A 26,754-nucleotide genomic window follows, 5' to 3' on the forward strand; every position below is an offset into this window, starting at 1 on the left:
ACCATTACAGACGGACAATTTAACAGACATGGGCCCATCAAATTGAGTGCACTGAGTTCTATCAGACAGATAGTTAGCAAACCATGCAACTGCATGCTCTGAAAGACCTACGCTCGACAATCTCTGCCTCAGTATAATAACAGCACAATTTCCAGAAAATAGTGCAACATTCGTTTTTTGAAGTTCGTCCAAGTGTTTCTTGCACAGAGATTTCGAGATCCTCAGTCCAATTTTCATCACTCAAACTCTCCTGTTGGATTTATCTATAGTTATGCACATGTGCAGGCAGGATTTATTTCCAATTATTAACAGGGTGGTTTGAGCCCTGAATGCTGATTGGTTTAAAGCCATGGTATAGCAGGCTGTGTATCACGGGAATTACCAAAAAATACTTTTTGCTATTCTAATTAGGTTGTTAATCAGTTTAAAATAGCAATAAGGCATCTCAGGGGTTTGTGGTATATGACCAATATACCACAGTTAAGGGCTATGTCCTTAGAATAGCCCTTAGCTGTGGTATATTGGCCATATACCACGCCTCCTTGGGCCGTATTACTTAATCATAGCTGTCAAAATAAGTTACATTGATCTGGAGAGTTTAATACGGGTGATTTATCTTTTCTTTTGTGACATATTCTTAAACTTGCAATAATTATTATATTGATGGAAAACCGAATTTAGCTTCCTAGCCTATGTCGTTAAAAATGAAGAAAAAAATATCATTCCTAATTCGCTGGATATGTTATAGACTAAGGGTTTCGTGGATAAATGTGGCAACTCCTCTCTTGCTACAAAAAAAACCCCAAAACATTAAAGACCTAGTTGTCTGCCTTGTGTGCGGGTTTTCAGAGGTCAGGGCCTCGAAGTTTTAGCTAGACCTGGCAACCCTTAGCCGAAGGTAGAATGATGAAAACCATCAAGTTCCTGCTTTCCTGTTCTCCAGAAGCAGTTGTCTGACGGTGAGTGTTGTTTAACCAGCTACGCGTATCTTCAACATTATGGATATATTTTGAGGATTGACTATCAGCGACTGTTTTATGTCTAGATATCTGACATTAATTGACGACTGACTGTTCATCAGTGTGTGAGAAACGGGACTAATAGCTAGCTAGTTGTGTGACATTAGACGGTAGCTAACGTTAGCTTGCTAACAACCGTGGCCCCGTGTGCCATGTGCCATTTCCAAATGGGTTAGCTAAACGCATAACGTTAGCTACAGCCATATTACTAGTGTGTAGCTAAAGCATTACAAACATGTTATCCAGTACTGTAATTGTCAGATGACACGTGGCTGGTGAAATAATTCACTGTAACGTTATTCAGACATCATTAACTTACTAAACAGCCCACAACGTACAAGTATTGCCCGTTTGATTAACGGTAGCTAACTAACGTGCTAGGTGTATGAAACTAGTCATTTAGTAGCCTGCTGATTTTTAAAGCTAACTAGTCAAATATTCTCCGTTGAGCATGCATTTCACTCCAGGACCACGCTTAATCTGTGTCCAGGAAACTGGCCTATAATGCTTACCCGCCTTGTTTCAACAGCCAACAAAGATGCAGATCTTTGTGAAAACGTTGACGGGTAAAACCATCACCCTTGAGGTGGAACCCAGTGACACCATCGAGAATGTGAAGGCCAAGATTCAAGACAAAGAAGGTAACACTCAATCTCAGCAACAGTAAAAATGGCTGGGCACTGATCTAGGATTAGTTTACCTTCCACCTGAGAACTGAAAATCGACATAAGATATGTGTATATGGGCAACTACTCCAGTTGGTGTGATGTGGATGGTTTGATGGCAAACATACTTAGTTTGCTGCCTTCCCTTTCAGGTATTCCTCCTGACCAACAGCGACTCATCTTCGCTGGCAAACAGTTGGAGGATGGCCGCACATTGTCAGACTACAACATTCAGAAAGGTACTTCTTGACTAATCCAATGATGGAGATAATACTGTTTGTTCAGACAATGACAGACAAGTCTTCAGTGTTCACACTAATCTGTCATGGCATTGAGGCTTATATCACATCTTAGTCCATGGGAACGTGAGCAGTCTGTCTGGGATGCGGCAGGTAACCTAGCGGTTAAGAGCGTTGAACCAGTAAATAAAAGGTTGTTGGTTCAAAATCCCCAAGATGACTAAGTGGAAAATCTACTGATGTGCCCTTGAGCAAGGCACTTAACCCTAATTGCTCCTGTGAATTGCTCTGGATAAGAGCGTCAGCTAAATTACTAAAATGTGAAATATTATGCATGCTGTAATAGTCATGCATCACATATTAGCAGTTAATGCCCCTGGCCCTAAACAAAAATAATAAATAGTTAATATAACAAATATATATATAAGGCCCTAACAAACAATTTATTTTATATAAGGCCCTAACAAAAATACAAATGTTTATATTCATATGTTACATATTTTCAACTCTTAGAAATACAATTTGTGATACTACCTGGAAAACAGTGGCATGTGTTACGTAGTGGACTATCCCGACTAAATAAATTCTACTGTGTAATCTTGTTGACGTGTAATTTGTTAATGTGTCACTACTTTGCTTCCCAGAGTCCACTCTACATCTCGTGCTACGTCTGAGAGGAGGTATCATCGAGCCTTCCCTGAGACAGCTGGCACAGAAATACAACTGTGACAAAATGATCTGCCGCAAGTATGTCTGCTTTCATTAACTGAACACAAAATACACTGAACAAAAATATAAACACAGCATGCGACAATTTCAAAGATTTTACTGAGTTGCAGTTCATTTAAGGAATTCAGTCAACTGAAATAAATAAATTAGGCTCTAATTTATGGATTTCACATGACTGGGAATACAGATATGAATCTGTTGGTCACAATACCTGAAAAAAAGGTAAGGGTGTGAATCAGAATACCAGTCAGTATCTGATGTGACCACCATTTGCCGCGCAACATATTTCCTTCACATTGAGTTGATCAGGCTGTTGATTGTGGCATGAGGAATGTTGTCCCACTCCTCTTCAATGGCTGTGTGAAGTTGCTGGATATTAGCAGGAACTGGAACACGCTGTCGTACGCGTCGATCCAGAGCATCCCAAATAGGCTCAATGGGTGACATGTCTGGTGAGTATGTAGGCCATGGAAGAACTGGGACATTTTCAGCTTCCAGGAATTGTGTACAGGTCCTTGCGACATGGGGCAGAGCATAGTCATGCTGAAACATGAGGTGATTGCTGTGGATGAATGGCACGACAATTAGCCCTAGGATCTCGTCACGGTATCTCTGTGCATTCAAATTGCCATAGATAAAATGCAGTTGTGTTCGTTGTCCATAGCTTATGTCTGCCCATACTATAACCCCACTGCCAACATTGGTCACTATGTTCACAACGTTGACATCAGCAAATCTCTCACACACGCCGTCTGCCCGGTACAGTTAAAACCGGGATTCATCCAGCGTGCCAGTGGCCATCGAAGGTGAGCATTTGCCCACTGAAGTTGGCTACGACGCCGAACTGCAGTCAGTTCAAGACCCTGGTGAGAACGACAAGCACACAGATGAGCTTCCCTGAGACAGTTTCTGGCAGTTTGTGCAGAAATTCTTTAATTTCATCAGCTGTCCAGGTGGCTGGTCTCAGATGATCCTGCAGGTGAAGAAGCTGGATGTGGAGGTCCTGGGCTGCCATGGTTACATGAGACCTGCCAAATGATCTAAAACAACGTTTGGAGTGGCTCATGGTAGAGAATTGAACATTACATTTTCTGGCAACAGCTCTGGCGTGACAACTGCACATTTTAGTGGCCTGTTATAGTCACCCAGCACAAGGTGCACCTGTGTAATGATCGTGCTGTTTAATCAGCTTCTTGATATGTCGCACCTTTCAGGTGGATGGATAATCTTGGCAAAGGAGACATGCTCACTAACGGGGATGTAAACAAATTTGTGCACAATTTTAACGTTTTTGGTGAATATGGAACATTTCTGTGATTTTATTATTTCAGCTCATGAAACATGGGATCAACACTTCACATGTTGCGTTTTATTTTTGTTCAGTGTAGAATTACAGACATCTACTGACCCAGGTCTGTGGACTTAATGATGTTGGTGCACTCTCTGTATTACAGATGCTATGCACGTCTTCACCCCCGTGCAGTCAACTGCCGCAAAAAGAAGTGTGGGCATACCAGCAACCTGCGCCCCAAGAAGAAGCTGAAGTAAACTTGCATCCTTACAATCTTTTGTCAAGGTTTTCAATAAAAGAACATGGAAAAAGGAAAGGCTCATTCTTGCTGTCACAAACCTTGACTTACTACATGGCACAAGGCAGTTTTGATCACATTATTCTATGCCCTTTTATTTTTTAGACAGTTTCTTTTGAACAAGGCTCATGAAAAATAACATTTTGCTCCACTTCACTTGAGTGCCTTAATCTAAATATAATTTGTGCAATGAAACTTGTAATTTCATTACGGATCATTTTTTTTTACAGTAAATGCAAATACATACAACCACTTACAAGGCCTATAGCGTTGTCTCCTATAAACTGAACATCAAGTCCCTTCTACTGCTCTTAATGATTACATATGCTGGAGGGAAATAAGAGCTGATCAAATGCATTCATTCAAGTCTCAAAGATAGTTATATTTACGTAAACCTCATGAACGAAGAGCTCAATCCGTAGCGCTTTAGCATTTATGATTTAAATTTTGAAGGTCATTTCCGATTGCGCCGACATACAGCGTTATAGCGCAGATTTTCAGCGCTATGGATTGAACAGATTATATTATCAATTATTAGACAATCTGGCTAGAGACAATGGCTCTTTGAGAAGTCTTAATTTAACATTGACTTATTGCAAGAGCAAACTCTTAAATGTCTTAAATCTTATCGCTCATCTAAATCATCTACCTAATTATCAGGACTAATCTAGCTTTAATTTAACATTCTATAAACACAAATGAGAATCTGTTGAGTCAAGCTTTTGAAAGCTCTTACTTTGAGAACTCAACTCTTTTGGTGCCTTTTAGTTCTTAGATGGTTGGAACATATTCGCATGTATGCAAGTTACCCTCCCATGCCTCATACATCACACTATTACCAGCATGCCATAGTACCAATAAAGTTTTATATATTTACAACTGGTACCCGTAACACGGACACATCTGACGTTTCTGTCAATAAACATGTTTCTTTACAGATTGTTTATCGCTCAGAGCACTTCACATGCATTGTTTTTTTTTAAAGTATACAATTATCAGACATGAGTCGTTAACATATCACAGGTTAAATAAAGACTAACAATCTGTAGTGCTGAAGACCTGCGCTGCTACGACCGCAATAGAAATTGAAAGAAGTACATTTCAATGGCGCTACAGCGCAGATCTTCAGTGTTACGGATTGAATCGAGCCCTAACTACGTTAATCATATTGATGTCCCGAGATTATTACAGAGGCATATCTTTTGGTCTCTGTGACACTAACTTTGCTCAGATGTATAAAAAAATAATATTTTTTAATAAGGCTAATTCTTTACTTTCTTGTTATTGAATACCAATTATCTTGAGTTGTATGATAATTTGATGTGAATTCTGTCAGCCACATTTTTTAAAATTATTCATCTGCGTCATGTAATGCTCCTTTCCACATACATGGTTGCACTGAGATCTCTCCCCCAAAAAATAAACTCACTGGAAAATTAAAATAGATAATCCACATTGCTCATTATACCATTATATTACCAAATTTGTATAAAAATCAGTTGAATTCAAAATCTACAAGCACCTAATGATGTCATTGTTCTCATTCTTGACAATATTCCTAATCGCAAATAAACAGCCTAGCACTTAAGACTATTGCCTTGAATGTTGCTTAAGAAAGCAACATGAAATGCAGCAGATACACTGCCTTGGTCAGTGTTTCCCAACCCTGGTTCTCCAGTTCCCCCAACAGTACACAGTTTTGTTGTAGCCCTTGACAAACACACCTAATTCAACTCAGTGAGGGCTTGATGATTAGTTGACAAGTTGAATCAGGTGTGCTTGTCCAGGTTACAATAAAAATGTACAATGGAGGACCTGGGTTGGGAAACACTGCCTAGGTAACACCACAACATATTGCTTAACAAGCTGGAAAGTACAGTACAGCGATGCAGCAATCTTCCCACAGCAGAAGCGGTGTTGTGCTTTATAGCAGGAGAGAACCAGCTCCATCTCTTTTTCCTCTCTTTGCATTGGCCATCCCCAACAGACCCTTCCTCTTTGGCATCATTTGTCAATCAGCTTGACAAGGCTCTGCCGGAGGTCGTTCAGGTCAAAGAGCTTGATGTCCAGGATCTCGATGGCCCTCTGCACCTCACTCTCTGTGCGGTCCCGCTCCTCTAGGGAGGCGGCCAGGTTCTGCTCGGCATTCTGCACCCGCTGCTCCAGCTCCAGGTTACGCATCTCCATCTCCTGAAGAACCACACGGGGGAAAAGAAGACCATGTCACCCGTCTTAATTCACCCTTAGTGCATCCTACTTGCTGCTTGTTCCTGCAATGTTTCAGCAAGTATTTCTTCAGTGTGCAGTTCTACCTGTAATCTATGTATGGCTTCTTCTCTCTCCTGCTCCATCTCATGGTATTCTGATTTCTTGTTCTGCAGAATGTGGATTTCCTGTGATAAAAAAAACCATTATCAATCGCACATTAGGACCTTTGCGATCAGCAACACAAAACAAAGGAAGTTACAGGGTTTCGCATCAGCCTTTATTTATTTTGTTTAAAGACCACAACTGATTTGAGATCAGTTGCCTGGTTATGCTATCTTTGTGATAAGACTGTTCTCCATCTATAATTGCATACAATTTCATTTCAACTCCAGCTACTTTTGATCTTGGTAACTAGAAACGGCTCCCCCTAACCTCATCGTATGCATAAGTTGCAAAGGGCAAACAGCTGTACCAGAGGAGGCTGGTGGGAGGAGCTAGGACAGGCTCATTGTAATGACTAGAATGGAATTAATGGAACAGAGTCAAATGTGGTTTCTATATGTTTGTGTTTGACGTTCCATTAATTCCATTCCAGCCATTACAATGAGCCCATCTTCCTATAGCTCCTCCCACCAGCCTCCTCTGAGATGTACCTACAATACCTCTCGTTTCCCCTGTATGTCTCTTGCCCTCTGACCTCGTCTTTAGCCTTGAGCAGGGCCTCCAGTTCCTCCAGAGACCGAGTCAGCTCGTCCTTTAGCATGTCACTAGGACCGTGGCCGCCATGTGCTTCCAGATCAGCCACCTGCCAACAGACAATACGTTTCAGTCAAGACCAGGGGTGTATTCATCACGCCGATTATGTTGCAAAACGTTTTCCTGTTCACTCCAAATGGAAAATGGTTTGCAATGAAAACGAGGTTTCTATTGGACAAATTCAGGTAGGTCCAATTTCCTTCTGTTTGCTTCCTTTTGGTTCTTACATGGTAAACAGTTTCTGTTGCAATACGTAATGAATACACCCCAGGATAAATCAGTATAGACTTGACTGTTCTGCAGTTCTTGTCAGATCTTTAGAGGGAATGTGAACGTTATTGTGACGTGTTTGCCAGGACCCTTGTTGAAACTAGATTGAGCCTCTACTTGCTATGTACTCCTGAATGGTACTATAATTGGGACAGGTGCTGGTCCAGAAAGGAATGATACCTTGCCTTTACAGCTTGCCCCTGCCATTAAATGTTATGTACATTTTCCTAAATGTTAACAGTGTTTACCCAGTTGTGGTCATTTAAATCTGTCAGAATCTCTTTTCAATCAGCCATTCTAATTGGCAAGACCAACCGCAATGAGCAATGGGTCTGTTGTTCTCCAGGCCTTTCTTCATCAACTCAATTCACAACTGCTCCTCACACAAAATGCATCATATATAATATAATATAGCAGTACCACACTGCAGGTAAAGGAAAATCCAAATCCCTTTTCCCTGGCTCCGGGTAAAAAATGTCCTACTTTTCTCCTTCCCCCCCTTCTGACACACAGGTCTCGACACACATCTCTGCGTGCCTGGCAGATATCTCAGCTTGGATGTCAGCCCACCACCTCAAGCTCAACAAGACGGAACTGCTCTTCCTCCCGGGGAAGGCCTGCCCGCTCAAAGACCTCTCCATCACGGTTGACAACTCCACAGTGTCGCCTTCGGAGAGTGCAAATAACCTTGGCATGACCCTGGACAACACCCTTCTCTGCAAACATCAAAGCAGTGACTTGCTTCTGCAGCTTCATGCTCTACAATATCCGTAGAGTACAACCCTACCTCACACAGGAAGAGACACAGGTCCTAATCCAGGCACTTATCCTGTCCCGTCTGGACTACTGCAACTCGCTGTTGGCTGGGCTACTGCAACTCGCTGTTGGCTGGGCTACTGCAACTCGCCGTTGGCTGGGCTACTGCAACTCGCCGTTGGCTGGGCTACTGCAACTCGCCGTTGGCTGGGCTACTGCAACTCGCCGTTGGCTGGGCTACTGCAACTCGCCGTTGGCTGGGCTACTGCAACTCGCCGTTGGCTGGGCTACTGCAACTCGCTGTTGGCTAGGCTACTGCAACTCGCTGTTTGGCTAGACAACAGGTTTTCAACCTTCTCAAGTTCTCTCATGTCACCCGTTATGCCACCTCAGGTCACTTGGCCACCCATCCCTACGGGAGTCCAAGCTCTTCTCTGTCCTGGCACCCCCCCCCCAAAATGTTTTTTTTTCTTTCAATAAATAATAAAATATGTCATATATAATATCACCAAGTAGCAGTACCACAATCCAGGTAAAGGAAACTCCAAATCCCTTGTGTATACAGTATACAGTACAACTCAAATGTTTAGACACACCTAATCATTACAGGGTTTTTCTTTATTTTTTACTATTTTCTAGTACATTGTAGAATAATGAATAGTGAAGGCATCAGAACTATGAAATAACATATTTGGAATAATGTAGTAACCAAAAAAGTGTTAAACAAATCAAAATATAATTTTATATTTGAGATTCTTCAAAGCAGCCTTTGCCTTGATGACAGCTTTGGACACTCTTGGCATTCTCTCAACCAGTTTCATGAGGTTGGAATGCATTTCAATTAACAGGTGTGTTTTGTTAATCTGTGGAATTTCCTTTTTAAGGAATTTAAGCCAATCTGTTGTTTTGTGACACGGTAGGGGTGGTAAAAGACCATGTCCACATTTATTTTATTTTTTTACCTTTATTTAACTAGGCAAGTCAGTTAAGAACAAATTCTTATTTTCAATGATGACCTAGGAACAGTGGGTTAACTGCCTGTTCAGGGGCAGAACGACAGATTTGTACCTTGTCAGCTCGGGGGTTTGAACTTGCAGCCTTCCGGTTACTAGTCGCTCTAACCACTAGGCTACCCTGCCGGCCCACATTAAGGCAAGAAGAACTCAAATAACAAAGAGAAATGACAGTCCATCATGACTTTAAGACATGAGGGTCAGTCAATCCAGAAAATGTCAAGAACTTTGAAAGTTTCTTCAAGTGCAGTCGCAAAAACCATCAAGTGCTATGATGAAACTGGTTCTCATGAGGACCGCCACAGGAAAGGAAGACCCAGAGTAACCTCTGCTGCAGAGGATAAGTTCATTAGAGTTAACTGCACCTCAGATTGCAGCCCTAATAAATGCTTCAGAGAGTTCAAGTAACAGACACCTCTCAACATCAACTGTTTAGAGGAGACTGCGTGAATTAGGCCTTCAAGAAACTACTACTAAAGGACACCAATAAGAAGAAGAGACTTGCTTGGGCCAAGAAACACGAGCAATGGACATTAGAATGGTGGAAATCTGTCCATTGGTCTGATGAGTGCAAATTTGAGATTTTTGGTTCCAAACGCTGTGTCTTTGAGACGCAGAGTAGGTGAACAGATCATCTCCGCATGTGTTGTTCCCACCGTGAAGCATGGAGGAGGAGGTGTGATGGTGCTTTGCTGGTGACACTGTCAGTGATTTACAGTATTTAGAATTCAAGGCACACTTAAACACTTAACTGCCTGCCATTAGGTACCGAGATGAGATCCTCAGACCCCTTGTGAGACCATATGCTGGTGCGGTTGGCCCTGGGTTCCTCCTAATGCAAGACAATGCTAGACCTCATGTGGCTGGAGTGTGTCAGCAGTTCCTGCAAGAGGAAGGCATTGATGCTATGGACTGGCCCGCCCGTTCCCCAGACCTGAATCCAATTGAGCATATCTGGGAGATCATGTCTCGCTCCATCCACCAACGTGGCGTTGCACCACAGACTGTCCAGGAGTTGGCGGATGCTTTAGTCCAGGTCTGGGAGGAGATCCCTCAGGAGACCATCCGCCACCTCATCAGGAGCATACCCAGGCGTTGTAGGGAGGTCATACAGGCACGTGGAGGCCACACACACTACGGAACCTCATTTTGATTTGTTTTAAGGACATTACATCAAAGTTGGATCAGCCTGTAGTGTGGTTTTCCACTTTAATTTTGAGTGTGACTCCAAATCCAGACCTCCATGGGTTGATAAATTTGATTTCCATTGATAATTTTTGTGTGATTTTGTTGTCAGCACATTCAACTATGTAAAGAAAAAAGTATTTAATAAGAATATTTCATTCAATCAGATCTAGGATGTGTTATTTTAGTGTTCCCTTTATTTTTTTGAGCAGTGTATATATATATATATTTTTTTTTTTGTTAAATGAAATATGACAGGAAACAATCAAAAGCAACATAAAAGCTCCATAAATAAAATAACATTTTAAATCCTTAGTGGCTGTCACGGTCTTCCTCCTCTTCATCTGAAGAGGAGAGGCGAGAAGGATCGGAGGACCAAAATGCGGCGTGGTTTGTGTTCATCTTGATATTTAATAAAGAAAACACTGAAACACACTATACAAAAACAATAAATGAAATAACGACCGTGAAGCTAATGAGAACTGTGCTGACACAAGCAATCAACATAGACAATCACCCACAAACAAACAGTGAAACCCAGGCTACCTAAGTATGATTCTCAATCAGAGAACACTAATGACACCTGCCTCTGATTGAGAACCATACTAGGCCGAAACATACAAATCCCAAAATCATAGAAAAACAAACATAGACTGCCCACCCCAACTCACGCCCTGACCATACTAAATAATGACAAAACAACAGAAATAAAGGTCAGCACGTGAAAATGGCGATGTCAATTCTACCAGTATTGTACTATGTGATAGCTGTTGGAAAAGCATTCCTCATGAAGCTGGTTGAGAGAATGTCAAGCTGTCATCAAGGCAAAGGGTGGCTACTTTGAAGATTTTTGTTGGGTTACTACATGATTCCATATGTGCTATTTCATCATGTTGATGTGTTCAGTATTATTCTACAATGTAGAACATCTTCTCAATAAAGAAAAACCCTTGAATGAGTAGGTGTGTCCAACCTGTTGACTGGTACTGTACAGTATAGATAACACTAAACCAGCACTTGATCCCCCTCCATAGCTCTGACTCTACTGATAGCTACGTTATTGAGGGAAATGGTACTTTCTATGCCTGTGATGGAGTTGTCCCACCTAGCTGTGTCTTAAGATTAATGCACTAACTATAAGTCTCCCTGGATAAGAGCGTCCGCTAAATGACTGAAAAGTCAAATAAAATGTAAGGAAACGTCAGTCAGGGAGCCTGCCATCTTGGAACCTGGATCATTCCCCCACCTGGATCACCTCCCACCTCTTTATCCCGCTTCAACCCAATTCAGTAACAGCAGTGCCCCTGAGAATGCTGTTCCTATACATGCAAAACAGCAGTATCTCCTACTAACCAAACAAGTCATAAACTAAACAAATAACAACAGTGAGGAATTAATACACAAACCCCCCCCAATGCACAAACTGCCAAGCAACAAAACTGTAGTATAGAGTAAATAACAAAGTCATTATCTGTCATTGGATGATAAAGGCATAATGTCTCCCTATCAGACATTGAGGTCTCAATGATACACACAACATACACCCTCCCCTTGATCCTCCTTTACCGTGGCCAAGGCTGCTGCCTTCCAATGAGCAAGCCAAGGACCGAGACACCACCATTATCAGGTAACTGAGAATTGAAACCTCACTGCTGTGTCAACTCAGCCTGCAAAATACGAGCAAAACTAAAAGGAGACCTTTAAAAGGTCTCTGCTTCTTGGAGAGTCTTGAGAGAGGCTGGATTATTTTTAACTGTGTGTGGTAGGAAGGGAGAACTAAATGAGAAGCTGCCAGTTTCCTCTGGTTATTTTTCATTTTTCTCCTAACTAGGGCATTGAAAGTAGGATATTGCTGTCCTACAAACCTCTCTCTCTTTCACCCCCTGGAGATGTGAACCATTTTCAGAGATGTGAACCATTTTCAGCCACTTGGTCGCCCACTTCAGATCGAGAGAAAGAGAGAACTTGGTCCACCAGACCAGGGCCCGGTTTCCCAAAAGCATCATTAGAACCTTCGTAGGAGCATTGTTAAATCTCTGAACTGTTTCACAAAACCATCGTTATTAACGTTGCACTTAAACACTCTGAATCTAACGCCTGCCTCAGACCACTCATAGAACAGCTACTGAATCTAACGCCTGCCTCAGACCACTCATAGAACAGCTACTGAATCTAACGCCTGCCTCAGACCACTCATATAACAGCTACTGAATCTAACGCCTGCCTCAGACCACTCATAGAACAGCTACTGAATCTAACGCCTGCCTCAGACCACTCATATAACAGCTACTGAATCTAACGCCTGCCTAAGACCACTCATAGAACAGCTACTGAATCTAACGCCTGCCTCAGACCACTCATAGAACAGCTACTGAATCTAACGCCTGCCTCAGACCACTCTTAGAACAGCTACTGAATCTAACGCCTGCCTCAGACCACTCATAGAACAGCTACTGAATCTAACACCTGCCTCAGACCACTCATAGAACAGCTACTGAATCTACCGCCTGCCTCAGACCACTCATAGATCAGCTACTGAATCTAACGCCTGCCTCAGACCACTCATATAACAGCTACTGAATCTAACGCCTGCCTCAGACCACCCATAGAACAGCTACTGAATCTAATGCCTGCCTCAGGCCACTCATAGAACAGCTACTGAATCTAACGCCTGCCTCAGACCACCCATAGAACAGCTACTGAATCTAACGCCTGCCTCAGACCACTCATATAACAGCTACATGTATCGGCCCTCCCGCATCACTTTATACACATATCTCCACTAAACATATAATCACATGGTTTATCCTTCTCTGTGATTGCTGATAACTACAGAACAAAGTTGACTTCAAACCAGTGGTGTAATTAAAGTACTTAAGTAAAAATACTTAAACTTAAGTTTTTGGGGAATCTGTACTTTATTATTTATATTATTGACTACTTTTACTTCACTACATTCCTAAAGAAAATAATGTACTTTTTACTCCATACATTTTCCCTGACACCCAAAAGTACTCATTACATTTTGAATGCCCAGCAGGACAGGAAGTTAGTCCAATTCACACACTTATCAAGAGAACATCCCTGGTCATCTCTTCTGCCTCTGATCTGGTGGACTCACTAAACACAAATGCTTAATTTGTAAATGAAGTCTGAGTGTTGGAGTCTCCTCCTGGCTATCAATAAATAAAAATACATGTAAAAAAAACTGTTTGGTTAATTTAAGTAATTTGAAATAATTCATACTATTACTTTTGATACTTAAGTATATTTAAAACCAAATAGTTTTACTCAAGTGATCTTTTACTGGGTGACTTTTTCACTTTTACCTGAGTCATTTTCTATTAAGGTATCTTAACTTTTACTCAAAAGTTAGTATGACAAATCGGGTACTTTTTCCACTACAGCTACAAATACAAAGTTGTCAATGTCTATGCAATTGATACAAACAAGCGATGTATGAAAATATACTTCAAATGAAAACCGAGATGACTGCATTACAATATAAACAGTCAGCTATAAACCTATTTCAATCATATGCTTAATCAATTATGTTATATTTTGCTACTTGTAGGCTACTGTCTGTAATTTGTCTCAATGTATTTCATGATGTTTAGCCTAATGTGGGTAATGATGTGCCAAATCAGTGATTTAGTGCATTTGTATTGGATAGGCAATATTTGCAGCTTTTGGGAAACCAGGGCCCGGTTTCCCCAAAATATAATTAGAACGTTCATAGTAGCATCGTTAAATCTCTGACATGTTTCCCAAACCATTGTTATTAACGTTGCACTTGAGCTTGTAAGAGCTGATCCATCGCCAGTATTGTGAAACAATTATAATGTTAAGGTAAGATTTGAATGGAGAAAGCTGATCTGAGCGCAGCCCTTCCTTTCTTTCGATCCAATCACTATCGACTCATGCTCCAATGACACACTTATAAACCGTTCTCTCTGCATGGTGTTTTGGTAAATGCATGTTACATCTTCGTCTGTTGTAGGAAAGATTCATCGTTAAATCACTCGTAAATGTAGGTTTTATTGGGCCCTGAGTGGCTTGTCTTTTTAGAGGAGGTTTAATGTAAAGATGCGGAGGATACAAATCTTCTGGGACGACTGATATATATTCACAGTACAGTTAAACAACGACAGAAACATTGCATGAAATGGTAGAATAATAGTGGAGATCAATTTTATCAGGCTAGACAAGACATTATAAGCCCAGACCACTCAAACCATTGAAGTATTTGAATCCAAAGGTTTTTAATAAAAGGCTCGGAGACCAGCAAATTCCATAAGTTCTAAGCAGCCAGCAACCCTGAAAAGACATTATATTGATGACATAGAAGTGTAAAAACAGACAAAACACTTAATTGACTGGACCCATTTAGCATTGACGCAATGGAGAATGTCTCATCATCCACTTGTCTAGTAATCCTATGTATCACATGTATATCTCAGGGATGGGAGTTAAATGGGATTCCATGTGTACTCCAAGCCACAGATGGATGACATTCTCTGCATTCAGACTAATGACGCCTTAGAGAAATAGATGTGATAGTGCGAGCATGCAAAGAGCATGTTTATACTGCCCAGTAATCCAAACCAACTGACACACCTTGAATAAAGCTTCAGGGGAAAAGCCTGCAGCATGACAAGGACAGTGTTGTCAGAGGATGATAAAGGGAACTACCAACTGATGTGTCCTTCCACTTTTCTCCAAAGACTTTCACAAGACAAAAAAAAAACATTGCATGAAAACGATGACCCAATCAAAAACCTGCATGACCTCCCCCCGGCAGAGAACCGGCACGCCGGAGACTTTCAAAAGCTGTCAGTGGCAGTGACTCATCAACCGATCACGTTTGAACAAGACTTTACTGCTACAGTGGCCCACCGCCTTCTCTCTCCACTCGGACTGCAGTGTTTTACAGCACCAGCATTGATAATTAGATGTGACCTTAACTATCAACATCTTACCTCCAGGTCACAGCATGGAGATATTTATGGAGAGAGCGAAGGTAACATGAGGCGAGGCATCAGGCACGTGTCTATTCCTCAAGAGGCTGAAAATAACTTCAAATCTTCATGGTGCTCTATGGTAATGCTTTTAATTGTACTTTCCCATTGCACAACTAGGAATGTAATATACCTTTACATTTCTACAAATGTATTTTTCATAATTCTGTTTTCTTGAGTGGTTGCATGCACTTGCATAAATACATTGAACTTTAACATTTACCTAGCATTCCACTGAGACTTGGTCCACTCAACATCTGTGGAAACGGATCTGACATGGCGTCCATAGTTCTATGCTAAAGAAAGTAAAGGGATGACAACACTCACCTGGTCTCGTAGCCTCTCCGTCTCCTCCTGGTAGGCAGCTAGCTGCTTCTTCCACTGCTGTACGTTGTTATTAGCTTCATGCAACGCTGACACCAGCTTGGAGTTGCTGTCCTGCAGGGTGAAGAGCTCTGCCTCCAGGTTCATCTCGCAGATAGACCTGGAAGACATTGGCAAAGACCTCAGACAAACATTCTCTGGCCACTCTGGAATGGAAAAGAATGAGGGGACATTCACTACATGCTGGAGAGAGGCTTAATGGTAAAGACTGTCAATCAAGAGTGTCCGTATTTGTTCAACTCTGGGGTATAATTTGTGCAATTGGTCCATTAAATATGTTCCTGTTCCATGTTCTTAGATGCCATGTTATTCTACGATTAGAAAGCTTAAGGTTATCCAATCATAGCAACTCACCATAGAAACCATAGAATAAGCCTTGTGTAGTAATAATGGACAACAGGGACAAAAGCAGAGTAGAATGAGTGACTGAATGGCAGGGAAATATTCACATTTGAGTCATTTAGCAGACTCTCTTATCCAGAGCGACTTACAGCAGTGTTTTCCAATAGTGATTTACATGCATGTGGGTAACCTTCTCCCTCTGTGTGTGAGTCATCACATGATCTTTGCCCCACTCCCTTTTCTCTTGTCTGGACCCTGTTTCCCGTTAACATGTTTATTCAATGGGAAAAACTTCATCAAAACAATCATAACTAAAGCAAGATGGCACCGACAGACATGGTCACCCTGTTCTTAGCTCCTAGTCAATTTTGCAGTATTTAGTTTTTTTTGTGTGTGTTATTTCTTATATTATTTGCTCAGAATGTTTTTTGCATTATTACCTACAGCCGAAAGTAACTTTTGAATATTAGATTGGCTGTCATTCACCAGCATTTCGACCAGAAATTTGACTTTCCAAAATTGGATCCTTTGTTTAAACTCCCTCGAGGTAATTCCATGAACGACATCACCGGAGAAGAGGAGAAAACTATAAACCGCATATCCTGAGGCTGTATTTATTGTACCTGGGGACTTAATAAAGGAAATCTGAGAAAAATGCTACTGAAGTTCTATCAACACATCTCATGTGCTAATCACGCATTGAGCAGTCTTGAACATTACTACTCCCCCTTCTGGGACAACTACAAGGCCCACCCCGCCCTCCCTTCCCTTCACCAAATCAGATCAAGGTTCCATTTTGTTCCTCCCCTCCTATAGGCAGAAACTTAAACTGAAAGTGCGAACCACCACATTTAACCATGGCAAGGTGACTGGAAACGTGTACAAACAGACCAGCTATGCCCTCCGTAACGCAATCAGAGGAGCAAAACGATTGTACAGGGACAAAGTGGAGTCGCAATTCAATGGCTCAGACACGAGACGTATGTAGTAGGGACTCCAGACAATCAATGATTATAAAGGGAAAGTCAGCCACGTCGCAGACAACGCTACCTCACTCCCGGAAAAGCTAAACACCATCTTCGCACTCTTCGAGGAAAATATTGAGCCGCCGACGCGGGCCACCATAGTTCCCTCCAAGCTCATCACTAAGCTCAGGGCCCTGGGTCTGAACCTCGCCCTGTGCAACTGGGTCCTGGACTTCCTTACGGGCAGACACTAGGTGGTGACACCTAGGGGTGACACCTCCACCACACTGATCCTCAACATGGGGGCCCCACAAGGGTGCGTGCTCAGCCCCCTCTTGCACTCCCTGTTCACCCATGACTGCGTGGCCACACACGTCTCCAACTCGATCCTGAAGTTAGCTGACGACACAGCAATAGTAGGGCTGATTACCAACAATAATGAGACAGCCTACAGGGAGGAGGTGAGGGCACTGGCACAGTGGTGCCAGGAAAATAACTTCTCCATCAACAAAACAAAGGAGCTAATTGTGGACTTCAGGAGACAGCAGAGAGAGCACGCCCCAATCCACATTGACAGGGCCACAGTCGAGAGGGTAAAAAGCTTCAAGTTCCTCAGCATGCACATCACTGACAACCTGAAATGGTCCATCCACACACAGACAGTGTGGTGAAGAAGGCACAACAACGCCTCTTCAACCTCAGGAGGCTGAAGAAATTTGTCTTGGCCCCTAAAACCCTCACTATCTTCCACAGATGCACCATTGAGAGCATCCTATTAGGCTGTATCACTGCCTGGTATGGCAATTGCACCATCCACAGGGCTCTCCGGAGGGTGGTGTGGTCAGCCCAACACTGCCTGCCCTCCGAGAGATCTACAGCACCAGGTATCACAGGAAAGCCAAGGAGATCATCAAGGACCTCAGCCACAGCCTCTTCACCCTGCTACCATGTAGAAGGCGGAGACAGTACAGGTGCATCTAAGCTGGGAGACTGAAAAACAGCTGTCTCCAGGTCATCAGATTGTTAAATAGTCACCACTAGCCGGCCTCCGCCCAGTACCAAGCTCTGAACTTAGTCACCGCGATGCAGTGCCTTAGACCACTGCGCCACTCGGGAGGCCCTAGTCACTGTTATTAGCCAGCTCTACCCTGCACCTTAGAGACTGCTGCCCTATGTACATATGAACACTGGTCAGTTTAATAATGTTTACATACTGTTCTACCCAGTTTATACTGTATTGTAGTCAAGGCTCATCCTACATAACTACTGCTGTAAACACCTTTCCTATTGATATACTATCAATACATACCATCATATATATATATATACCTGTATATTCCGAACTCTGACATTGCTTGTTCTGATATTTCTTAATATCTTTATTTACATTTTTGGGATTTGTGTGTATTATTTTGGATTGTTAGATATTACAGCACTGTTCGAGCTAAAAACATAAGCATTTCGCTGGATCTGCGATAAAATCCGCAAAATATTTGTACGCGACCAATACAATTTGATTTGATTTGAATGCCCCGGCTCTGGCTTACTACAAGAAAATCCTCTTTGCCTAAATTGTGTTTTTCTGTCTGAACCTTGGAGATAAAATGGAATACTTGAGTTTAAAACCAAGAACATTTCTACAAAACATTTGGTGTACTTTCAGACAATGAAAAAACCCTGTCTTGAGTGAAACTTTGAGGACAAGAGCGTGTATAAGTGGGTTACCCTTCAGAAAGCATCTTTTTAATACGCTCCTTCTCAGAAGACAGTGTGATATCTGCGCTTTGGCTGCGGAACATCTTGTCCTCAGGACCGTTCACACACATCACCGGTGGAGACTGGAGCTCGTCACCGAGGTCCTAAAACACAACACAAATAATACACTTTAAAAGGGGCAATCTGCAGTTGAAACAATAACAAAACACTGTTTTGGTAAAAAGCTGAGGAAAGTGGCTGGAGAAATGTAACCACTCTCAAATTAATAGACTGAGCTATGGATGCAAGGAATGACCATCCATGATATAAAAATGATCGTTTTAACCATGTTTTGAGGCTAAATAGTGTTTATTTTATTGCCTTACAACCTGGAATTAAAATGGATTTTGGGGGGGTTTGTATCATTTGATTTACACAACATGCCTACCACTTTGAAGATGCAAAATATGTTTTACTATGAAACAAACAAGAAATAAGACAAAAAAACAGAAAACTTGAGGGTGCATAACATTCAACCCCCCCCCAAGTCAATACTTTGTAGAGCCACCTTTTGCATCAATTACAGCTGCAAGTCTCTTGGGGTATGTCTCTACAAGCTTGGCACATCTAGCCACTGGGATTTCTGCCCATTCTTCAAGGCAAAACTGCTCCAGCTCCTTCAAGTTGGATGGGTTCCACTGATGTACTTCAATCTTTAAGTCATACCACAGATTCTCAATTGGATTAAGGCTTTGACTAGGCCATTCCAAGACATTTAAATGTTTCCCCTTAAACCACCCGGGTGTTGATTTTGCAGTTTGCTTATGTGCTGGAAGGTGAACCTCCGTCCCAGTCTCAAATCTCTGAAACAGGTTTCCGTCAATAATTTCCCTGTATTTAGCGTCATCCATCATTCCTTCAATTCTGACCAGTTTCCCAGTCCCTGACAATGAAAAACATCCCCACAGCATGATGCTGCCATCACCATGCTTCACTGTGGGGATGGTGTTCTTGGGGTGATTAGAGGTGTTGGATTTGCGCCAGACATAGCATTTTCCTTGATGGCCAAAAAGCTACATTTTAGTCTCATCTGACCAGAGTTCCTTCTTCCATATGTTTGGGGAGTCTCCCACATGCCTTTTGGCAAACAACAAATATGTTTGCTTATTTTTTTTCTGGCCACTCTTCCATAAAGCCCAGATCTCTGGAGTGGGCCTATGGACAGATACTCCAATCTCCGCTGTGGAGCTTTGCAGCTCCTTCAGGGTTATCTTTGGTCTCTTTGTTGCCTCTCTGATTAATACCCTCCTTGCCTGGTCCGTGAGTTTTGGTGGGCGGACCTCTCTTGGCAGGTTTGTTGTGGTGCCACATTCTTTCCATTTTTTAATAATGGATTTAATGGTGCTCCATGGGATGTTCAAAGTTTCTGATATTTTTTTTATAACCAACCCTGATATGTACTTCTCCACAACTTTGTCCCTGACCTGTTTGGCGAGCTCCTTGGTCTTCGTAGTGCTGCTTGCTTGGTGGTGACCCTTGCTTAGTGTTGCAGACTCTGGGGCCTTTCAGAACAGGGTTATACACTGCTCAAAAAAATAAAGGGAACACTTAAACAACACAATGTAACTCCAAGTCAATCACACTTCTGTGAAATCAAACTGTCCACTTAGGAAGCAATACTGATTGACAATAAATTCCACATGCTGTTGTGCAAATGGAATATACAACAGTTGGAAATTATAGGCAATTAGCAAGACACCCCCAATAAAGGAGTGGTTCTGCAGGTGGTGACCACAGGCCACTTCTCAGTTCCTATGCTTCCTGGCTGATGTTTTGGTCACTTTTGAATGCTGGCTGTGCTTTCACTCTAGTGGTAGCATGAGACGGAGTCTACAACCCACACAAGTGGCTCAGGTAGTGCAGCTCATCCAGGATGGCACATCAATGAGAGCTGTGGCAAGAAGGTTTGCTGTGTCTGTCAGCGTAGTGTCTAGAGCATGGAGGCGCTACCAGGAGACAGGCCAGTACATCAGGAGACGTGGAGGAGGCCGTAGGAGGGCAACAACCCAGCAGCATGACCGCTACCTCCGCCTCTGTGCAAGGAGGAGCAGGAGGAGCACTGCCAGAGCCCTGCAAAATGACCTCCAGCAGGCCACAAATGTGCATGTGTCTGCTCAAACGGTCAGAAACAGACTCCATGAGGGTGGTATGAGGGCCCGACGTCCACTGGTGGGGGTTGTGCCTACAGCCCAACACCGTGCAGGACGTTTGGCATTTGCCAGAGAACACCAAGATTGGCAAAGTCGCCACTCGCGCCCTGTGCTCTTCACAGATGAAAGCAGGTTCACACTGAGCACGTGACGCCATGGAGAACGTTTTGCTGCCTGCAACATCCTCCAGCATGACCGGTTTGGCGGTGGGTCAGTCATGGTGTGGGGTGGCATTTCTTTGGGGGGCCACACAGCCCTCCATGTGCTCGCCAGAGGTAGCCTGACTGCCATTAGGTACCGAGATGAGATCCTCAGACCCCTTGTGAGACCATATGCTGGCTCGGTTGTCCCTGGGTTCCTCCTAATGCAAGACAATGCTAGACCTCATGTCGCTGGAGTGTGTCAGCAGTTCCTGCAAGAGGAAGGCATTGATGCTATGGACTGGCCCGCCCGTTCCCCAGACCTGAATCCAATTGAGCACATCTGGGACATCATGTCTCGCTCCATCCATCAACGCCACGTTGCACCACAGACTGTCCAGTAGTTGGCGGATGCTTTAGTCCTCCTCTGGGAGGAGATCCCTCAGGAGACCATCCGCCACCTCATCAGGAGGCATTGTAGGGAGGTCATACAGGCACGTGGAGGTCACACACACTACTGAGCCTCATTTTGACTTGTTTTAAGTACATTACATCAAAGTTGGATCAGCCTGTAGTGTGGTTTTACACTTTAATTTTGAGTGTGACTCCAAATCCAGACCTCCATGGGTTGATAAATTTGATTTCCATTGATCATTTTTGTGTGATTTTGTTGTCAGCACATTCAACTATGTAAAGAAAAAAGTATTTAATAAGAATATTTCATTCATTCAGATCTAGGATGTGTTATTTTAGTGTTGAGCAGTGTATTTACTAAGATCGTGTGACACTTAGATTGCACACAGGCAGACTTTATTTAACTAATTATGTGACTTCTGAAGGTAATTGGTTGTGCCAGATCTTATTTAGGGGCTTCATAGCAAAGGGGGTGAATACATATGCACGCACTTAAAAAAATATATATATATTTTATGAAACAAGATATTTTTTTCATTTCACTCCACCAGTTTGGACTTTTTTGTGTTATGTCCATTACATGAAATCCAAATAAAAATCAATTTAAATGACAGGTTGTAGTGCAACAAAATAGGAAAAACGCCAAGGGGGTGAATATGTTTGCAAGGCATTGTATATTCTTCAAGAATCAATGGGTACATACATATCACAAGTCCAAAAATGTATGTAGCAACTGCAGATTTCCCCTTTAAACCAATACCAAAAAGCCCGGGGGTGCAGTGTCTTCTGGTTTTTGTTAATTCTTTAGGTACCTGATTGGCTGATCCAGGTCACTTACCTGGTTTCCCAGGTTGAAATTAGTAACAGGTAAAAGGAAAAGGAAGAAGACCAGCTGAGGCTGCATGCAGTGCATTCGAAAAGTATTCAGACCTTCACTTTTTGCACATTTTGTTACGTTACAGCCTTATTCTAAAATGCTATGAGATTCGAAATTGAGCTCAGGTGCATCCTGTTGCCATTGATCATCCCTTAAGATGTTTATAGTCCACCTTTGGTACATTCAATTGATTGGGCATGATTTGGAAAGGCACAAACCTGTCTATATAAAGTCCCGCAGTTGACAGTGCATGTCAGAGCAAGAACCAAGCCATGAGGTTGAAGGAATTGACCGTAGAGCTCCAACACAGGATTGTGTCGAGGCACAGATCTGGGAATGGGTACCAAAAACTGTCTGCAGCATTGAAGGTCCCCAAGAATACAATGGCCTCCATCATTCTTAAATGGCCTAGTTAAATAAAGGTTAATAAACAAATTCTTCTCCCGGGTGGCGCAGTGGTTAAGGGTGCTGTACTGCAGCGCCAGCTGCGCCACCAGAGACTCTGGGAGGGGAGGTCCGTGGGGCAATGCACAATTGGCCTAGCGTTGTCCGGGTTAGGGGGGGTTTGGCCAGTAGGGAAATCCTTGTCTCATCGCGCACCAGCGACTCCTGTGGCGGGCCGGGCGCAGTGCGCGCTAACCAAGGTTGCCAGGTGCACAGTGTTTCCTCCTACACATTGGTGCGGCTGGCTTCCGGGTTGGATGGCGCTGTGTTAAGAAGCAGTGCGGCTTGGTTGGGTTGTGTATCGGAGGACGCATGACTTTCAACCTTCGTCTCTCCCGAGCCCGTACGGGAGTTGTAGCGATGAGACAAGATAGTAGCTACTAAAACAAATGGATACCACGAAATTGGGGAGAAAAAGGGGTAAAATTCACAAAATAAATAAATAAAATAAACAAATTCTTAAATGGAAGAAGTTTGGAACTACCAAGACTCTTCCTTATAGCTGGCCGCCCGGCTGAGAAATTGGGGAGGTGGGGAGTCAGGAGGTGGAGAGTCAGGGAGGTGGGGAGTCAGGGAGGTGGGGAGTCAGGGAGGTGGGGAGTCAGGGAGGTGACCAAGAACCCGATAGGTCACTCTGACAGAGCTCCAGAGCCGGCCGTCATTGTAAATAAGAATTTGTTCATAACTGACTTGCCTAGTTAAATTAAGGTTAAATTTTAAAAAATGGTGTTGAAAGCATCATGCTGTGGGGATGACAGGAACTGGGAGACTTGTCAGGATCGAGGGAAAGATGAACAGAGCAATGTACAGAGAGATCCTTGATGAAAACCTGCTCCAGAGCTCTCTGGGCCTCAGACTGGGGCGAAGGTTCACCTTCCAACAGGACAACGACCTTAAGCACACAGCCAAAACAACGCAGGAGTGGCTTCAGAACAAGTCTCTGAATGTCCTTGAGTAGCCCAGCTAGAGACCAGACTTGAAGCCGATTGAACATCTCTGGAGAGACTTGAAAATAGCTGTGCAGCGACGCCCTTTTTATTTATTTTTTATTTCACCTTTATTTAACCAGGTAGACTAGTTGAGAACAAGTTCTCATTTGCAACTGCGACCTGGCCAAGATAAAGCACAGCAGTGTGAACAGACAACACAGAGTTACACATGGAGTAAACAATTAACAAGTCAATAACACAGTAGAAAAAAAGGGGGAGTCTATATACAATGTGTGCAAAAGGCATGAGGAGGTAGGCGAATAATTACAATATTGCAGATTAACACTGGAGTGATAAATGATCAGATGATCATGTACAGGTAGAGATATTGGTGTGCAAAAGAGCAGAAAAGTAAATAAATAAAAACTGTGGGGGTGAGGTAGGTGAAAATGGGTGGGCTGTTTACCAATAGATTATGTACAGCTGCAGCGATCGGTTGGCTGCTCAGAGAGCAGATGTTTGAAGTTGGTGAGGGAGATAAAAGTCTCCAACTTCAGCGATTTTTGCAATTCGTTCCAGTCACAGGCAGCAGAGTACTGGAACGAAAGGCGTCCGAATGAGGTGTTGGCTTTAGGGATGATCAGTGAGATACACCTGCTGGAGCGCGTGCTACGGATGGGTGTTGCCATCGTGACCAGTGAACTGAGATAAGGCGGAGCTTTACCTAGCATGGCCTTGTAGATGACCTGGAGCCAGTGGGTCTGGCGACGAATATGTAGCGAGGGCCAGCCGACTAGAGCATACAAGTCGCAGTGGTGGGTAGTATAAGGTGCTTTAGTGACAAAACGGATGGCACTGTGATAAACTGCATCCAGTTTGCTGAGTAGAGTGTTGGAAGCAATTTTGTAGATGACATCGCCGAAGTCGAGGACCGGTAGGATAGTCAGTTTTACTAGGGTAAGCTTGGCAGCGTGAGTGAAGGAGGCTTTGTTGCGGAATAGAAAGCCGACTCTTGATTTGATTTTCGATTCAACCTGACAGAGCTTGAGAGGATCTGCAGAGAAGAATGGGAGAAACTCCCCAAATACAGCTATGCTAAGCTTGTAGCATCATACCCAAGAAGACTTGAGGCTGTAATTGCTGCCAAAGGTGCTTCAACAAAGCACTGGGTAAAGGGTCTGAATACTTATGTAAATGTGATCGTTTTTTGTTTGTTTAATTAGCCATTTCTAAAAACCTTTTTTTGCTTTGTCATTATGGGTTATTGCACGTAGATTGATGAGGGATTTAAAAAATAATAATGCTGTAACAACACAATGTGGAAAAAGTGAAGGGGTCTGAATACTATATAGGGTAGCCTAGTGGTTAGAGTGTTGAACTAGTAACTGCAAGGTACAAATCTGTCGTTCTGCCCCTGAACAAGGCACTACAGGATGGTAAAAAATATATATATATAATGTCCTGACTTTACCATCCTTGATGGGAAAAGTATGAGTAATATACTATTGTAGTCTGGCGCTATCTAGCAAAATATTCCCTACCTGTCGTGGTTTATACAGTACGTCATCCTTTCACAGTTACATCACTCCTATTTCAATTTCTCTGTAGTTTAGTTTTGCCATGGGGAGTGAATTACATCTACCCCTTCAGGACGGAGAAGGTGTTTGCTGTTGTGAGATACAGAACAGCTTGTTTTCCTCTGAGCGTCCACGCTGTGGACACCTTCCCAGGCACTGTAGCCCTCTGTCACAACAGGAGTGTCAGAGAGCCTGATGTCACCAGAAGGTATTTCAAGGACATCAATTTTAGCAGCATGCCAAGTCTTGAGGATCGTCCATTCTACTACAATGTTCATCATACTCTGAGAAACTCAACCTCACGAAGACAAAGACCCTGGATTTGTTTGATTTGCTGGACTATTCTTTGTCATAGCGTAATGGTACCACAATTGGCCATTCTTAGACGTAAATGGCTATCAAACAAACATGAGACCCACCTGTGAGAACTGGAGGAGAAACCCCAAGTCATCCGATAGCAAGAGAGTAAAGAACACACCAATATAAATTTAACACACTGTATTGAAAGCAATAAGGCCCGAGGAGATGTGGTATATGGCCAATATACCAAGGCTAAGAGCTGTTCTTAAGCACAATGCAACGAGGAGTGCCTGGACACAGCCCTTAGCTGTGGTATATTGGCCATATTCCACGAACCCTAGAGGTGCTTTATTGCTATTATAAACTGGTTACCAATGTAATTAGAGCAGTAAAAATAAGCATTTTGTCATACCCATGGTATACGGTCTGATATACCACAACTGTCGGGCAATCATCATTCAGTGCTCGAACCACCCAGCTTATATAAAACATTTTGTTAACCTCTGACTGCCATAATCAGAATAGTCTAGTGATCAATGAAATACAATTTTTAAGAGAGTGCTAAATAGTAGAAATAGATCTAAATGACTAGTTCACAACTTTCCAGGGGTTTGGTTTTTCAATATCGCCATTACAACAGTAACTGTGCTGGATGAGGAATGAGAGACACCACTTGAAAATGACTCAGCCACAAAATTGAGGAGGGTTAGGCAAGTTTCTCATGATCAGGCAGATGGATAATTGTTCTCTATTGATCAATTGACCCGAGCAAGACTACATTTTCAACATTTCAGGGGCTTCTGCAGTGAGCAGACACAGCCAGCCAGGCAGCCAGGCAGCCAGCCAGCCAGCCAGGCAGAGCACTGGGCTGCATTGGATCATTTCACCATCGCCCTAGTTTTCCTTTCACTTTTAGAAACAAATGACCCAGTTCATCCTTCTTACGGCTTCCTTCCCATCTCTTTCCCAGCCTGCAAAAAGACCTGGGAGATAGCAGGAGTTCCACAGACTCTCAAACGTTCCGCAGACA

General features: G+C 42.9%; 2 protein-coding genes across 3 annotated transcripts in view; one reads left to right on the plus strand and one right to left on the minus strand.

Moving 5' to 3' along the window:
* The first annotated feature begins 856 nt into the window (after positions 1 to 856).
* On the plus strand, positions 857 to 4,259 carry LOC115103239 (ubiquitin-ribosomal protein eL40 fusion protein-like). The gene is made up of 5 exons (XM_029624048.2): positions 857 to 959; positions 1,549 to 1,660; positions 1,837 to 1,923; positions 2,568 to 2,670; positions 4,107 to 4,259. The coding sequence occupies exons 2-5, from the start codon at positions 1,558 to 1,560 to the stop codon at positions 4,198 to 4,200; spliced, it is 387 nt and encodes a 128-aa protein (XP_029479908.1). The 5' UTR covers positions 857 to 959; positions 1,549 to 1,557; the 3' UTR covers positions 4,201 to 4,259.
* Positions 4,260 to 5,088: 829 nt separating this feature from the next.
* The window catches only part of LOC115103238 (homer protein homolog 3-like), a 31,685-nt gene continuing 10,019 nt past the window's right edge, over positions 5,089 to 26,754 (minus strand). The window contains exons 6-10 of one of the 2 annotated variants that reach the window (XM_029624046.2): positions 18,864 to 18,997; positions 15,775 to 15,931; positions 7,147 to 7,254; positions 6,554 to 6,634; positions 5,089 to 6,431 (exon numbers count right to left, since the gene is read on the minus strand). In XM_029624046.2, coding sequence (XP_029479906.1) covers positions 6,246 to 6,431; positions 6,554 to 6,634; positions 7,147 to 7,254; positions 15,775 to 15,931; positions 18,864 to 18,997 — 666 coding nt within the window. In that variant the 3' untranslated portion in view covers positions 5,089 to 6,245. Of the gene's footprint in view, positions 6,432 to 6,553; positions 6,635 to 7,111; positions 7,255 to 15,774; positions 15,932 to 18,863; positions 18,998 to 26,754 lie in introns of both variants that reach the window. The other variant, XM_065005863.1, reaches the window with a different exon arrangement.

The sequence above is a fragment of the Oncorhynchus nerka genome, linkage group LG20 (assembly GCF_034236695.1).
Source record: "Oncorhynchus nerka isolate Pitt River linkage group LG20, Oner_Uvic_2.0, whole genome shotgun sequence".
Lineage (NCBI taxonomy): Eukaryota > Metazoa > Chordata > Actinopteri > Salmoniformes > Salmonidae > Oncorhynchus > Oncorhynchus nerka.

What these genes read in the sequence shown, in the direction of transcription:
- LOC115103239 (XM_029624048.2), top strand. Translation starts at nt 1,558, where the DNA reads ATGCAGATCTTTGTGAAAACGTTGACGGGTAAAACCATCACCCTTGAG. An exon ending in AGACTACAACATTCAGAAAG is followed by an intron (nt 1,924 to 2,567) that starts GTACTTCTTGAC and finishes TTTGCTTCCCAG; the next exon opens with AGTCCACTCTACATCTCGTG. An exon ending in GACAAAATGATCTGCCGCAA is followed by an intron (nt 2,671 to 4,106) that starts GTATGTCTGCTT and finishes TCTGTATTACAG; the next exon opens with ATGCTATGCACGTCTTCACC.